A 14,897-nucleotide genomic window follows, 5' to 3' on the forward strand; every position below is an offset into this window, starting at 1 on the left:
AGCGTAGGTTTAGATTGGCTATTAGGAAAAAGTTCTCTACTGTGAGGGTGGTGAGGCACTGGCTGCACAGAGAAGCTGTGACTGCTCCATCCCTGGAAGTGTTCAAGGCCGGATTGGATGGGGATCTGAGAAAACTGGTCTGGTGGAAGGGTAAGGGGGATTGGATCTTTAAGGTCCCCTCCAACCCAAGCCATTGTATGATAATGTATTGTTGAACTCCACCCCGATTTTATGAAAAGCAGTGAAGCAGGTGGAGAGAACTCAGAACCTGTCCTGCTTCCTGATAAAGTTTTGTTTATGGTTTTTATTTTATCACTCTTTCTGGAAGAGTATCTGTAGATGATTCTGTTGTAAATGGGTGAAACTGCTCAAAAATAGGGCACAGGACACCAACCCAAGTCCCTGGCTGCTGTCAGGCATCCTTGATTTGCAGTGCTCCCTGTGACCTGCAAAGGGAAAATTCTCAGCCAACCACTCACCTTCGCAGCCTGACGAGCACCTCAGTGACTTGGCATTTATTACAGGTGTGTTGCTTTTCCCCAGGCCCCAAGGCACAGCTGAGGGAAGAACAGCAAGGTTTGGGGTCTCTTAGGCTCAGGGATTCTGAGAATGCCATAGAAGTGTGTGTGCTGGGAATGCAGCATGTGCTTTGGCTGTGTGACTCCTCAGAGAGCACCTGTGTGTGCTCTCTCTGTTCTTCCCCAAAGGCAATTGGAGCAGACACAAAGGTTTTCTTTATTGGGTGTGTCTTCTTTAAATGCTGCAGGTTTCCCTGAAGAGAAGGCAAAAGCATTTCTGTGGAGGCACCATTGTTTCTGCTCAGTGGGTGGTCACAGCAGCTCACTGCACCCTGGGCAGGTATGGATGCAGTAGGAATTCAGGAGCAGGCTGCAGGTGCAGGAAAACGTGGATTGGAAACCTGTGCTGTAGCATCTCTTTGTGGTGCTTAGTTACAGGTGCTACCCTTTTATTTCTAATCATTATTTTCCATGTTTTAACTGAAAGGGAGAAAACACCCTTTGAACATCACAAAACAATAAATAAAGTTACAGAGTTTGGCAAAGACTGATTTTGGAAGTCTATGTAAAAAAATTAATTTGAAGCAGAAGTGTTTATACTCATTGCTTTTGTGTTCCCTTGCTGCACATGTGATGTGGCAGCAGGAGCCCTAAAGAAGGATTCACTGTGGTTTCATGGCATTTTTAATAAACTCAGAATCCTAGAGAGATTATCTTATTTTTTCTGTACTTTCCTATTCCCAAATCTCCCCTCCTCCTTCAAAAAGCAGTGCATCTAAACACTTTTACACACAGCAAGAAGGCCTGGTTCCTTAGTGGACCACCAAACCATGGTCAGGCCTGTAGCAAAACGATTTTTCTTCTCAGTCCTTTTCATCCCCCAATTCCTACTACAGGGCTCACTCAGCTCCTCCTGAGTTTATTAAGTGCTCTAAAATCTGCAGATGAAAGGTATTGGGTGTCAGAAGTAATAACTTCTCTGTTTAAAAACAACTCTATTTTTCCCTTTCACGTTAAAGAATGAGCAGCTGAACTCTAATTTTCCTATTCCACAGGAACCTACTGCAATATTTGCATGTCACTGCAGGAGAGCATGACTTGAGGCTCAAGGAGAACAGTGAGCAGACACTGCCTGTCAAATCTGTCATTCAGCACCCGAAGTTTGACCCCAGAACTCCAATGAACTATGACATTGCCCTTCTGAAGCTGGATGGCACCTTCAACTTCAGTAAGGCCAGAGTTAGCTGTGATCTTCTTCTCCAAGAGGAAAAGTTATTGTTCTTTATATGCAGAAGATAAATTGTCAATATGAGATGAATTTTATAGATTCCACAAAAATAACAATACTTTTTTTTGGTTAAACCCCCCCCAACACTTACAAAGGAAGCTTTTTGTAATTGTTCTTTCAAATACTTACCAGTAAAATTCGTGTCCATGTGTGGCAGGTTCCTCAGTTTTGCCAGCATGCCTTCCTCACCCAGGTGAAAAATTTGAAGCAGGATTTATCTGCACTGCTTGTGGCTGGGGCCGTTTAAAGGAAAGTAAGCCACTCACATTATTATTTTTTTTCTGAAACTAAGAGCTTGATTTCACAGGCCAGAGCCAGACCAAAAGTAACCATTGAAGGGTCTTAAGAATTGTAATAATCTCAAAATGGGATCTTTGCTTCTATGCCCACCTGTGAATTACCTCAAAACTGGTCACCACAAAATCTAGACCTGCATTTCAATTTTGAAACATTTTGGAATTTTTTCAAGTAAAACTGCTTATATACAAAGATCTGGATGTTTTCCAAAACATGCTTGTAACCATAACATGGCTTGGAGCAAGTTCCCAACCAATTTTTGTGGTGTATTGAGAGTGGCATTAAGTTTACCTTCCAGCTTTTCTTATGAACATTTATTTGTGTTTCAGATGGACTGCTCCCTCAGGTCTTGTATGAAGTCAATCTACCAATCCTAAACAGCAGGGAGTGTTCAAGAGCACTATCAACTTTAAAGAAACCCATCCAAGGCGACACCATAATGTGTGCTGGATTTCCAGATGGAGGAAGAGATGCCTGCCAGGTCAGCTGAACTGAGGGCCCTGTGTGCTTAGGAGTGTTTCTCAGAAGCTCTGTGTGCCAAAGTAAATAAATACCCTGTAAACTGGGAGGTTTGGATGTATGAATTCTTTCAAAAGTTCCCTATGGGGCAATGTACTTAATTACATGATTCCATATTAAATACTGTATGGGTTGTAGGACAGGTTCCTGAGAGCAATTTTGCAATGTACCCCAGTGTAATAATGCTTAGGGCTTCCTAACTTCAGAACACTTGATAAATTAATTAATGTTGGACAGATCCTGAGGACGAAAGCAGGAAGAATTGGATTACAGGAAGGAGAGGAAGTGGGATAAAGGTTAAGTCATTGTTCCTCACTCCCTTTTTACGTGCTCAAACACGTCAGAGATGCACCCATGAGGGGATTAATCTGTCTCTCCCCCTCCTGACAATCCTGACTAAACACCCTAAAACCGTGTGTGTCTTCATAGTTCTTTTAAAATCACTGTGTCCTGTGATGCAGGTTTTTAGTAAGGCACAAAAGAGACCTCAATAAACTCTTCAAGGCTTGCTCAGTTGTACAAACTCGGGCTCCTGGGATTTGCTTGGCTTTTTTCCAGGGAGACTCCGGAGGCCCCCTTTTGTGTCGAGGCAAGCATGGTGCCTGGACTCTGGCTGGTGTCATCTCCTGGGGGATGGGATGTGCCCGTGGCTGGATAAGGAATGAGAAGAAGAAACACTACAACAGAGGATCCCCAGGAATATTCACAGACCTCAGCACAGTGCTTTCCTGGATTCAGGAGAACATGAATGCTGGTAATTAAGTCTGCACAGCAATGTGGCCCTCACGTGACAAATCCCCCGTCTCAGAACATTTTATTTAATTTTATCTTTTTTCAGGATTCTGCACTTACACGTTTTCCTGTTTCTTGGCAAAGCACTGCAGCTTTTCACAGTCTCTTGAAGTGTATGGTACTGACTGCCAGCTGTCAAAACCAAATTGAGAGCATTGTAGATGTTTGCTTCTCTTCCACTTTGCCTCCTACTTGGACTCTTTTTTTTTAAAGAATGGTCCTTTTATGCAGCTAGCCAGTTAGCATGGTTTTAAAATTTTTAATTTTTTTTTAGTGGACATTCACCAGCTGAAAGTGTCAAAGATTCAGAGATTCCTTAAGCACTTCTTTGAAGTCACTTGTCATTTTCCTTGGCTAAAACATGTTGGATCAGACATATGACAACATGGGGACAAGTCACACTCACAAGTGCTTTTGTTCACTCTTCCCAAAAGGCCATGAATTCCCTCTGTGCTGGGGAACAGTGTGACCATCAGCCACCACTTCCAAAGCCATGGAACTGGAGATAAAAATGTCAGGGGTGAAATTCCTGAGAGTAATAAGAAACTGAATTGATATTTTCTTCTACATTGGACTATTTTTGTTAAAGGGTTTTGGAGACTGTGTTAAAACACAGAGAACTGAAAAACTGAGGGAGGGTTATTTAACAGGTTTAGTCAATGAGAAGAAAAAAATTGGGAGGGGAAACCAAAATTTCCTGTTAGAAACCATCTTCAGCTGGTGATGCAAAGAAGGAACCCCCATAATGTGTCAGAGAAAAATGAAAAGGGTTTATCTTCTGAAAAAGTGCTGCTCAGACTGAGTAGTGGCCTGTCAAAGGATGGTTCATTCTGGAAGTGGCTGCTCCAGAACTGTTTATTCCAACGTCAGCATTGCCTAAACTTGCAATTTTGTTTTGATTCCAAGCCCTGGTTTATTGTTGGCACTGTGTCCCCAAAAACCATTAGGAGTTACCTTAGTGCCAGCTGTATAAAATTGCCATTACACATGAAGTAAAAATAGTAAAATAAAATAAGTAGAAAAAAAAAGTAAATTGTGAATATGAAGCTACAGTAATTTATTCTTCTTTTTCTACCCCCTTCCCTATCCCTCCTTTATCAGATCTGAAAGTGAAAAGCTCCACAGGTGAGTACACTACTTTTCCTCACTGTCTTCTATCTGTGTTAGAGCACAAAAAGTCCCCCCAAATAGTCATTTATATAATTTATAAAGGAGCTTGACTCATTAAAACACTTGAAAATGCATAATTTAAATAGATATGTTTTTCCTCCTGGTTCTGTAAAAAAAAAAAAATTACTTTTGTAAGGTTTTATTTATGTATTGGTGACTTAATTAAAAGTAATTTCCCTTAAGACAGCTACATATATAAGGCCGTAGTTTTATTGAAATACAAATAAAATTAATGGGAAAAATGCAGAACAGAAGCTCCAGTAAAGCATGAGAGCTAGTGACATTAATACTATATAAAAATGTATATTCTAAAAAGAAAGTGTCAGGTAAACTAGTCGTACTTTTGCACAGTTTGGGGTGACTCCATTTACTTGTCTGTCTATTTCTGAGAATGAAATAAAAAAAAAAAAACCCAAAAGCCTTATGAAACCCAACACTAAATGTAACATGTTTTAAATTTAGATCTTTCATTGATTCAGCCAAGTGAATATTTGTCCTGTTCATCAAGTTCATGCAAGGATAATGGGAACAAGTCTTATGAACTAGACCTTAAAACATTAATTTCTGTAACCTAGAGTGAGATTTGTCAGATGATAAATGATGGGCACACTGTCAGTTAGTGTAGACTTGCTTTGGCCAGGGAGAACTGGGTATTTAAGTACTGTTTGTGGCTTTTTGAAAGTTTTTACTGGTCTTCCCAGGATGCTGCAGGGGAAATAATCTTATAAATACTTGATTCCTTAAATTTGTTTACATATATATAGTTGTTGATAAATGTTGCTTTTACTGGGTTACCTTGCAAGCAGAAGGAAGGGAGATGATTTTTGTAAGTTATTGTGTTTCTGCTGACACTTGGCTGGAGAGGAAATCTTCTGCTTCTATTAAAGTGTTTTTAACAGCACAGTGTACAGTTGCAAAAGTCTCCTGCTGTAACATAACAAAGGGCATTGTTACAAATGGGCTGCCATGAACACTTTTGTTATGCTCTGGGGTATCTGTTTTTACTCAGAGAAAATTATTTGTACTGAAATCTTCATGTAGCGAAGAGTTTCTTTAAGGTAAAAAACAAGCACTGCCATTTTTACAAAAAAAATGAGAGCCTATTGGCAGGGCTTCATTCTTGCTCCCAGATTATGGGGTTTCAACCTGTTCTACCATAATTCCAAACAAAAGAGAGAAGAGAGAAGACGCAGCACCAATCTGCCAGCAGAAACAAAGTACTTTGGCAAGATGTAAACTTACTCCCTATTCCCCTGCTTTGTTTGTTCAAGTTTCAAGACTTTACTTCTGTTCCCTACCATAATCCCTCCTTAAAATATATAGTATCACAAGTTTTCTAATCCATGAGAGAGTTCCAGGGCAGCAGTAGTGCATCTTACAGAGCTGGACTTGCATTGACTGAAAACCAAAAGTATTTCCAGCACAATTTTGCTTCCCACCCCACCTTCAGTCTGACATCACTAATATGTTTACACTTTGCCAAAGTGCAGCTGAGCAATCCTGTCCCACAATATCCTTGAGATGTTTGAGCTTTCTGGTGGCACAGCTGATTGCATTGTCAAGCCTGATTCCTTCTATTATGTTTTAACCCACAGTGTTTTGTAGTGTTCAGGATGGCAAACTCTGCAACAGTGAAGGGGAATTACATTTTCCCGCAAGGCCTGAACAGTTCTATCAAAACCACCAGTATGTAGAGAACACACAGTCTTCCCCCAGAAAATATTCCCCATACAAGTGTAGGTTTTGGGGTGGTTTTTGTTGCATTTTTGTGAATGGGAACTAATTTCTTATTCCAGATTGTGTATATGGACTCTATCTGTGCCAGAAGGGAATTACATACGGCTTCGTTTCTCCCACTTTGATGTGGAGCAAGAAACGTTCTGTGACTATGATTCTTTATCAGTCTATTCAAAAGATGACAGACTTGTGGGTGAGTTGCTGCCCCCTTGTTCTTTGAAATAATCATTCAGGTTGGAGGAAAAGACCTTTGAGATCTGTAACCTGTCAGAGTACTCTTTATTCGAACAGCAAGTGCACCCAGTGAGGATGTGGTGGTTGGTTATGTTTCACTTGCATTTGCTTGATTGATACATTGAGACGTAGGATCTGAAATAAGAGTGTGGGAAGAGAAGAGGCTGGAAAATGCCTGGTAGGGAACTGCATCACATTTCTGGTGTCAATGATTTTCAATTTTTAATACAGCAAATCTGTATAATCTAATGGATTAACAGGGAAAGTAGAGGGATGAATAGGAAATTTCCTTTTCATCCTAAAATTTTTAGAGCTAAGTATTAAAAATGGTACATGCAAGTTTTCTCAAGTAACTAAAGGCCTTAAATTGTGATTATTCTCTAATATTATGTTTCAGGGAAATTCTGTGGAAGAGATCTTCCATTACCTATTTTGATTGGCTCCAATAGCATAAGGCTGAAATTTGTTTCTGACGATGAGGATTATGGAACTGGTTTTTCAATTACCTACAAAGCTCTTACACCAGATATTCCTCCTGGTAAGTCTAAGCCAAGTAATGTGCCTGCCTACACTCTTGGGTGGTGACCTGAAAAAAAAATGTCAGGAGAAAATCAATCAGAGGAAGCTCCTGTGGTATTTCTGTGTGGATGATGCTTTCATGGGGGGCCTTGAGGGAGGCAGCTGAGGCTGTAACACCTCATGGAGAATTGCTTTTGGTTTTGCTGTGTGCAGCAGTTCACCATGCCTAGGAATGGGCCCAAGGGCCACCTGCTGAGCTTTAAACAAACTCCTGCTCTTCTTGTTCTAGCAGCATTTCCAGCTGGTTCTTTCCTTTCCCTTTTTGTCTTCCTGGATTTCCAGATGCTGGCTGTGAGTCCCTAGCTGTCCTTTTTGAAGAAGGAGTGTTAGAGAGTATGCACTACCCAGAGCACTACAGCAACATGGCAGACTGTCAGTGGATTATCTGTGCTCCAAAGGACCACGTAGTCAAGGTATAACATGAACCCTTCTTGTGTCTGCAGGATGGAAGTGAGCACCACTGAGTTAACAAGAAATTATGCAGCTAAGGACAAACAAGATCAAGCAACATGAGCATGAATAATGCTGCTGGATGCAGTTAAGAGGAATCACTTTCCATCCCAAAAGACAGATAGGTTTGGATTTGTCCTTTAGGTTATGGTAAAAAAGGATTTCCTGAGTTAAATTTTATCATGGCAATTCTTTTTTTCATAAATTTAGTATTTATATATCACCTGTGAGAGGTCTGAATGTCACAGAAACCAAACCTTGCAGGAATCACTCAGAATACTAAAGACTCTGTAGATCTTTGAATTTTTTCCATATGACTTTCACAACAAGGTTCACTCTTCCATTTTTTTATTTAAAGCTTACATACCAGTATTTTGAAGTAGAAGAAAGTGAAGATTGCTCCTGTGATGCTGTGACTGTGTATGAGGATGTGGGAAAAGAGGAGGAAATCGGTTTGACTTTTGATTTTTTGTTTTGAGGATGATCTATTTCTTTACTAGCCCTGTTGTCCAGCCTATATCAACTTCTAGAGTATCAGGTGATGTTATATGTACTATAATGTAAAATATAATGTAAAAATGCTTGCAAGTACTGATAATTCTTCTCAACCTACAGAGGCAAAGCCATGTTGAAGACAACTGGTTTTGAGTGTTTAAATTCTGTATGAAATGCAGTTCTGAATTAATGTAAATGAAGAAAAGACATAGCACAGTAATTTGGGTTTACAGTAATGATCACACACAAAGCAACCAAGACCTCTCCTTTTCAGAATGCAGTTGTTCTTCACTCAAGAGCATGTAATTTTTGCCACTTGGTTTATAGTGAAAGAGAGGAAGGCCTATCCCAAAAACCTGTTTTCAACATTTGCTTGAAGCTGGTGCTTAGATTAGGGAAAATCAGGTAGCACGGGTGTTTCACGTGTAATGGCAACATGTGGGTGCTACAATAGACTTGTGAAACGATGCCAGAGACTCCTTGTTCTGATGAGGTAACTGCTGAACAAGGACAGGCTATCAGGAATAACAAAACAGTCCTTCAGCCTCGATCTGCTTACCTCTTGGTCGTGGTTATGTTTTACCTTCCTGTCTGAGAGCTGGAATATACAAAATATTGTGCACCCACTGTTGAAATGGAGAAGGCTTCAAAAGTACCTGTTAATTTGTAGTAAGCCTTTGCTTTCTCATTTTTAGCTAAGTTTTGTGGATTTGCCCTACCAGCACCTGTTCTAAGCTCCTCTGCTGTGATGCTGGTTGTCTTCCACTCTGATGAAACAGAGACCTTTGGAGGATTCAGAGCTACAGTCTCCTTTGTTCATGTACCAGGTAATAGAAGAAACTTGGGAAAATGACTCCTTGGGGGAGCACAAAGGGCTCTTCAATGAATTGACAGCTCAGAAATATTTTGCTCTAGGAGAGTCTCATCTAACAAATTGTTTCAGTGAAAAAAGTGGATTGTGACCCTCTTATGGCATTAAACAAAGGCCTACCGAATGGTGAAGACAAACAATGAATCTATGCAAAACCTGAGAGTTTTGTTTGTGGTGCATTTTAAACAGCACTTTACTACTGTAACAGCCCAGATCCCTACAACAGAATTCCTCCTGCAAAAATAAATTAGGTATTAAAAGTGATTCTATAATACAAATATTACTCAAGACATCCTGTTAACACACTCACCACCCTCATTTTCTAGATTTAGATACTTTGAATTCAACTAATGAAGATTTTGAAAATATGGATATTACTGAAGAAGAAATACAGGTTACAACAGGTAAGACTACCTGAGTTATACTTACTTCATGGGAATAGAGAGTACCCTTTGGACTATAAATTCTTCAAATACTTAATGGTTGCAGTTGGCCCAGATTTTTTAGTAAGATATTTTGAGGAAATAAAAAGATGCCCAATGACATTTACATGCTTTGGCTTTAGCAGAACCTAGTTTTTCTTGTCTCCTTCATCTTGCCAAGTCATGTACAGCAATGCAATAATATTTCAGTTTGTATGTCAGTTTACACCTACTTCCTTTGGGGAAAAAATTGCAAAGACTACAGGGTAATTGAAAACAATAACCAGCATTTTAGAGCTGCCCTTTTTTCCTTTAGTACTCTATGGAGAATGGGATGAGTCCCTGTTCATTTTAGGTTTGAGGCTAAAACTTCTGAAGGGAAGTGGTGGCTTTCATCTTGGTGAAGGTCTGTTTTTGCTAAGATCATCTCCTCAAGGTGGCCTGAACATTTGGATGCTATTTAATGAGGGAAGATGGAAAATTTAGCAAAAAAGGGGGAGGTGGAGCTTGAGAAACTGTGGGGTAGCCCTTAACTGGAACGTTCTTTACTTCTCCAAATCTTAGCCTCTAAATGCTTCTTGGAACATCAGCGCTTTCTGTTTCAGAGGATGCTTGTGGAATGCCTTCAAACCAGCCCAGGTTCATCTTCAGTAGGATAATTGGAGGTGAAGAAGCTGTACCATACTCATGGCCTTGGCAGGCCAGTGTACAAATTGCAGATGAGCACATCTGTGGAGGAGCAGTTCTTACCAAAGAATGGGTTGTCACAGCTGCCCACTGCCTTAATTCCAGGTAAGTGCACTGGGACGAGCCCTTCCCTGGGAATGTCTGTAACTCATGGTGTGTCCCTGCAGCCTGCTGGTTCCATCCAGGCTGGCTGGCACAGGTTTGGTTACACCTATTTACAACTTACACTGCCTCTGGATTCTTCTGCTCCGCACACATGTGCTAGGAACACATTTTAAGATTCACAGGTTTCAAGACTGCTGTTCTATCAGCCTGACAGTGAGCATTTTTTTTCCTTAGGGAAGCATACAGAGACTTATGGATGGTGGTAACAGGACTTCATGATCTTACAGAGCAAGAGTACAGACAGGTACCATGTGTTCTGTTTAGTAATGAAATACAAATCAATCTTGCAAAATAGTTTTTTAATGTAAATGCAACTCCCAAATTGTCCATATGCAGCAATCTAACAGCCTACACGGTGATCCTAATCTACATTTGCACAACAGCTTTTGTGTGACTATCAACACACTGTGCCTTCACTGAGCTCTAAAGCTCAGTATTCCAGAGGATGTGGGAGTGAGAAGTGTATTGTCTCTGTACTCACTGGTGACTGTCACCAAGACAGAAATAACTGGGGCACAAGTTGCCACTTTGCTCACATTGGATAAAGGTTTTTCCAAGACTCTCTTCCTACCCTTGCTGGATGGAGTTTTCTGCATGTTCCCTGTTCCATGTCACAGATGCATGATCTTGACTTGTTAATATCAGAAAGCTGGTGGTTTCTGGAGCTGCTTTTACATGTGTACTCCTCTTAAGGCATCTTGGAAATTGAAATAAAACCGAAGATGCTTAAAGCCTCACATTCCCAAGCCATTCAGAAAATGTCGATGTCTTTGCTTTCCTAGAAAAGGTCAGTCAAGCAGTGTATTACACACCCAAGTTTTAATGAGACCACTCTGGACTCTGACATTGCCCTACTGCAACTGGCTGAGCCCTTGGAATTCAACCCCTCGGTGCTCCCAGTGTGCCTCCCTGACAAGGAGGAGGTGCTGCAGCCCTCGAGGATGTGTGTGGTCACAGGGTGGGGTGCACCTGAAGCAGGTATGCAGTCTTTGCTGGTTGGGCATGTTGTAGCTGTGTTTTAAATACCACATTCTGTGTTGGAACAGTCCTTCTGTCAATACATTAGTTTTCGGAGAACAGACATGTTAAAAAGTTTTCACTTGCGTAAGCTCAGCTAGACATGAAGGGACGCGGGTGGGAGGAGAGAAAACAGATAATTTAGATTGAGACCATTTGAAAAGGAGAGGAGTAAATCTTCCTTCTGGAACCACTAATTCATGCCTCTATTGGATGATGTGTTTTAATTCAAGACAGAGAAAAGGGGAAAAAACTGCAGCAGCTGGAAGTCCCCATCCTGGCACTTGACGTCTGTCAGAGCTATTACATAAACCTTCCCAATGAAGTGACCCAGAAGATGATCTGTGCCGGATTCCCTCTGGAAGAAGGCAAGGACTCATGCACAGTAAGTTGCATCACCCCTGGGATATGGCCAGATGGGTTCTAGAAAGGGGAGCGTAAAACCTCCCAAAGGTCTTTTCTTGCAAACAGGCTGTGGTGATTTACAGAGAGAGACTCCTTAGCAGTCGGATTTTAATTACCCATATTGCAAAAAGAGCCACTTCCCTTGAACAAAGGTTGTGCCTTTCTATGTCTTTTAAAAATGGAGACCCCCAAGCACGTGAGCAGCCAGGCCCTCTCCTTGCTGAACTTGTTTAAAAACAGAAGGAGTGATGTTGGCTCATGACAAGGTTCCTTTGTCCTTGTGCAGGGCGATTCTGGAGGCCCATTAGTTTGTCCTTCAGAAGAAAACTCGGGATTTTACACCCTTCATGGAATTACTAGCTGGGGCTTGGGATGCGGAAGGAAGAACTACCCAGGAATATACACCAATGTTGAGTTTTTTGTTGACTGGATCAAGAGCAATATTAATAGTAGTGGTATGTATTAAAAAAAAAAATCCAATTAAATTAAGCCTTTTGCTATTGCTGGGTGTTTTACCTGAGGTCTTTTCCAGGGTGCCATTTTCATATTTGGATGTCCAGCACTTCCTGAGATCTTGGCTGTTTAAAATATCCCTAGCTGAATGTCCAGAAACAGACAAATTTAAATCAATAGTAATTTCTGAAAATCTTATTTCTTCCCACTGTATTATTATTCCACTCTCTACTGCATTTCTTGTGTGGATGAATGTTTTCCTTACAATGGCTTTGCAGCTTCATTTCTCAGGGTTGGGAGAAGTAGAGAAGCATGAACTGACAGGTGATGGCAGCCGAGTCCACTTTGGCAAGTTCACAGCCTGTCTTTATTCCTGATCTTTGCAACATTTACCCTGTCTCATTTTTCTTCTTTTTTTCAGATCTCCCCATTTCCGTTGTGTGACTGTCAGAAGAACCTTTCTGATGGATCCCATTGTGAAACACTTCCGAAGCACAAATGTCATTGAGAACAAAATTTGGTGGGAGAATCTCAGTTCATGATTGATGAACAGACTCCAGAGTAGATGATACTTACCCTCCTGGTGAATTTACTGCTGATTTACCTGGACTGAGCCTTTGGCTTTACACGTGTGTTGGAGCAGTCACAAGTTACCTGCAGGCTCCTGACACTCTGTTAATTCATCTTAGAAGGAAAAAGGGGCAAAATAACCTACATGAGCCAAGCATGTCCTTGAATGTAGTGCTGGAGAGTATAAAATACTGCAGGATAATTTTAATACAATTTCTGGTTTTACAAATTGTGTGCTGTTTAAACAAAACTGCTTGAAAAGACAGGTGTTACAGGCCAAGGGACCATGCAAAAACTGACAGCTATCCTAATTAATCTATGCATTAACTTGTAAATAGCAGTGTGTTTGATGTCCAAAAGGCTGTTTACACAAAAATCTGTGGTGACAGGCTCCAATTAGCTTTGCAGACCCTTCTGCTCTCAGCTTTAGTGTTTAGATCAGTAGGATAGTACAACAGGCAGCACAAGAATAATCCTCCTTTGACTCAATGGTCCCGATAATAACTAGAAGGTAAAAGATGTCATTTAGTTTCTGATGATATTAATGGCAAAAATATTTAGAGAGTTTTTCCCATGCAAGCATTTCGTGCCACTAACCCTCTTTTTTTTTTATTGTATTAGTTTTGAACTTATGTTCTTTGGATTTTTTCAAACCTTTAATTTTATTCTGTAGCTACGGAAACAATAATTTCACTGCCTTTATTCTCAAATGAATAAGGTAAACATTCTTCACCACTTTCTTCTCTTTGCTGTAAAGTTTGAGGCAAAAGCTCACAAAATATTGAGCATGAGTTTCTTGTGAAGATTTGAAAGTACTTAATAGTGGAAGGGCTATGGGAAAATTCTGATTCAGTGATTCAGATTAACAGGTGTGTTACATTATTGATAGAGTATGCTTGTTCTAGCTTTGATAAACACTCTGAAGAGATCTTAGGACATCAGTGGTGGGAATATATCCTTTGTAAATTTTTATAATAGAAGCCCGTTAATGTTTAGTTGTGGTGGAAGTTGCCGTTAGCTGTCTCTATCAGTTTATGCTGGGAGCAAATGTGTGTTATCTCTTGGCTGCTATTCTGTTTTGCTTAACAGGAACAAGGTGGCTTTTATCTGTTTATTAATTTAAGAAAAGGATTTCAAGTGGATGTGTTCAGAAAAGCAAAAAATGTGTGGGGAGAAGTACAAGTGGCATCAGCTGTGCTGATATTGATATTTATCAGCAGTGGTTATATGCTGATAAATTGGTATTTCTTATGAAAATTCCTGTCTTGAATTCTGTCTTAAAATGTCTGGTTTTGATTTGATTGTTAGGGTACTAACTTTTTGCTTGGCTGCTTGATGTTGACCTTTTGTGTTTCTCCTAGTATGATTTTACAAGGAGCCGAGTTTTGCTTTTGTTTGTTACATCTTTTTAGTCTCTTGTGAGGTGCCGGTACCTTTTAGCAAGAGTGTGAACTGTTTCCTGATGCAAATGAAATCTGATTAAAAAAAAAAGTAAAAAAAAAAAAGAAAATTATGTTCAATATGCAATGGGACTCTATTTTAGACTTTTAGGTGAGAAAATTATGTTCAACGGGGCTCATGCAATGGGACTCTATTTTAGACTTTTAGGTGAGGCACTGTGACTGTAGGTTGTCCTGTTTGCCTCTGGAATGGTGTGCTGACGGTGTCCTGCTCTCTCTGTGCGCCTCTGCCTGTGCAGATAACACAGGCCATGCTTTTCCTGACTCTCCTCCCACTGTGGGTCTGCTCAAAAGGACATAACAACCCCATTCTCACCGGATCTTCCCGGTTTTCTTTTCGCCCAGCTTTGTTTCCCTTGCCCTTTTCGAGAAGTGGCACGAGGGCAGGTTTATTTCTCATTTAGGAATCCATTTATTGCCATGCATGGGGTGCACAGAAATACCGCTATTTCTTCATCTCAAGTGACTAGTTCGACTTTGGGGCCCTCCCTTTCTTTTTCCTCACAGAAAGGATTGTTAAGCATCGGAATGGACCGCCCAGGGAGCTGGTGGACTCCCCATCCCTGGAGGTGTTTAAGGAAAGACTGGATGTGGCACTCAGTGCCATGGTGTGGTTGACACGGTGGTGTCCGGTCACAGGTTGGACTCGGTGATCTCAGAGGTCTTTTCCAAGCTAATCGATTCTGTGAAATCAGGAATTCGGCTCCCGGGGCAGCCTGACCTGCCCGGGCTAAGGGCGGACTGAGGCCCTCAGCAAGAGCCTGGCTC

General features: G+C 40.8%; 1 protein-coding gene across 2 annotated transcripts in view; it reads left to right on the top strand.

The window, feature by feature from the left end:
• OVCH2 (ovochymase 2) overlaps positions 1-14,218 on the top strand; it is an 18,310-nt gene extending 4,092 nt beyond the window's left edge. For both annotated transcript variants that reach the window (XM_008644067.2, XM_017726340.1), the window contains 19 exons: positions 767-858; positions 1,574-1,746; positions 1,964-2,059; positions 2,433-2,584; positions 3,181-3,376; positions 4,516-4,539; positions 6,180-6,270; positions 6,381-6,514; positions 6,953-7,093; positions 7,417-7,547; positions 7,943-8,036; positions 8,775-8,906; positions 9,277-9,354; positions 9,978-10,164; positions 10,399-10,468; positions 11,007-11,202; positions 11,475-11,626; positions 11,933-12,101; positions 12,521-14,218. In XM_008644067.2, the coding sequence (XP_008642289.2) occupies positions 1,698-1,746; positions 1,964-2,059; positions 2,433-2,584; positions 3,181-3,376; positions 4,516-4,539; positions 6,180-6,270; positions 6,381-6,514; positions 6,953-7,093; positions 7,417-7,547; positions 7,943-8,036; positions 8,775-8,906; positions 9,277-9,354; positions 9,978-10,164; positions 10,399-10,468; positions 11,007-11,202; positions 11,475-11,626; positions 11,933-12,101; positions 12,521-12,543 (2,115 nt within the window). In that variant the 5' untranslated portion in view covers positions 767-858; positions 1,574-1,697 and the 3' untranslated portion in view covers positions 12,544-14,218. The remainder of the gene's footprint in view (positions 1-766; positions 859-1,573; positions 1,747-1,963; positions 2,060-2,432; positions 2,585-3,180; positions 3,377-4,515; positions 4,540-6,179; positions 6,271-6,380; positions 6,515-6,952; positions 7,094-7,416; positions 7,548-7,942; positions 8,037-8,774; positions 8,907-9,276; positions 9,355-9,977; positions 10,165-10,398; positions 10,469-11,006; positions 11,203-11,474; positions 11,627-11,932; positions 12,102-12,520) is intronic.
• The last annotated feature ends 679 nt before the right edge of the window (positions 14,219-14,897 follow it).

This window comes from Corvus brachyrhynchos, unplaced genomic scaffold (assembly GCF_000691975.1).
Source record: "Corvus brachyrhynchos isolate BGI_N302 unplaced genomic scaffold, ASM69197v1 scaffold281, whole genome shotgun sequence".
In the NCBI taxonomy this organism is placed as follows: Eukaryota; Metazoa; Chordata; class Aves; order Passeriformes; family Corvidae; genus Corvus; species Corvus brachyrhynchos.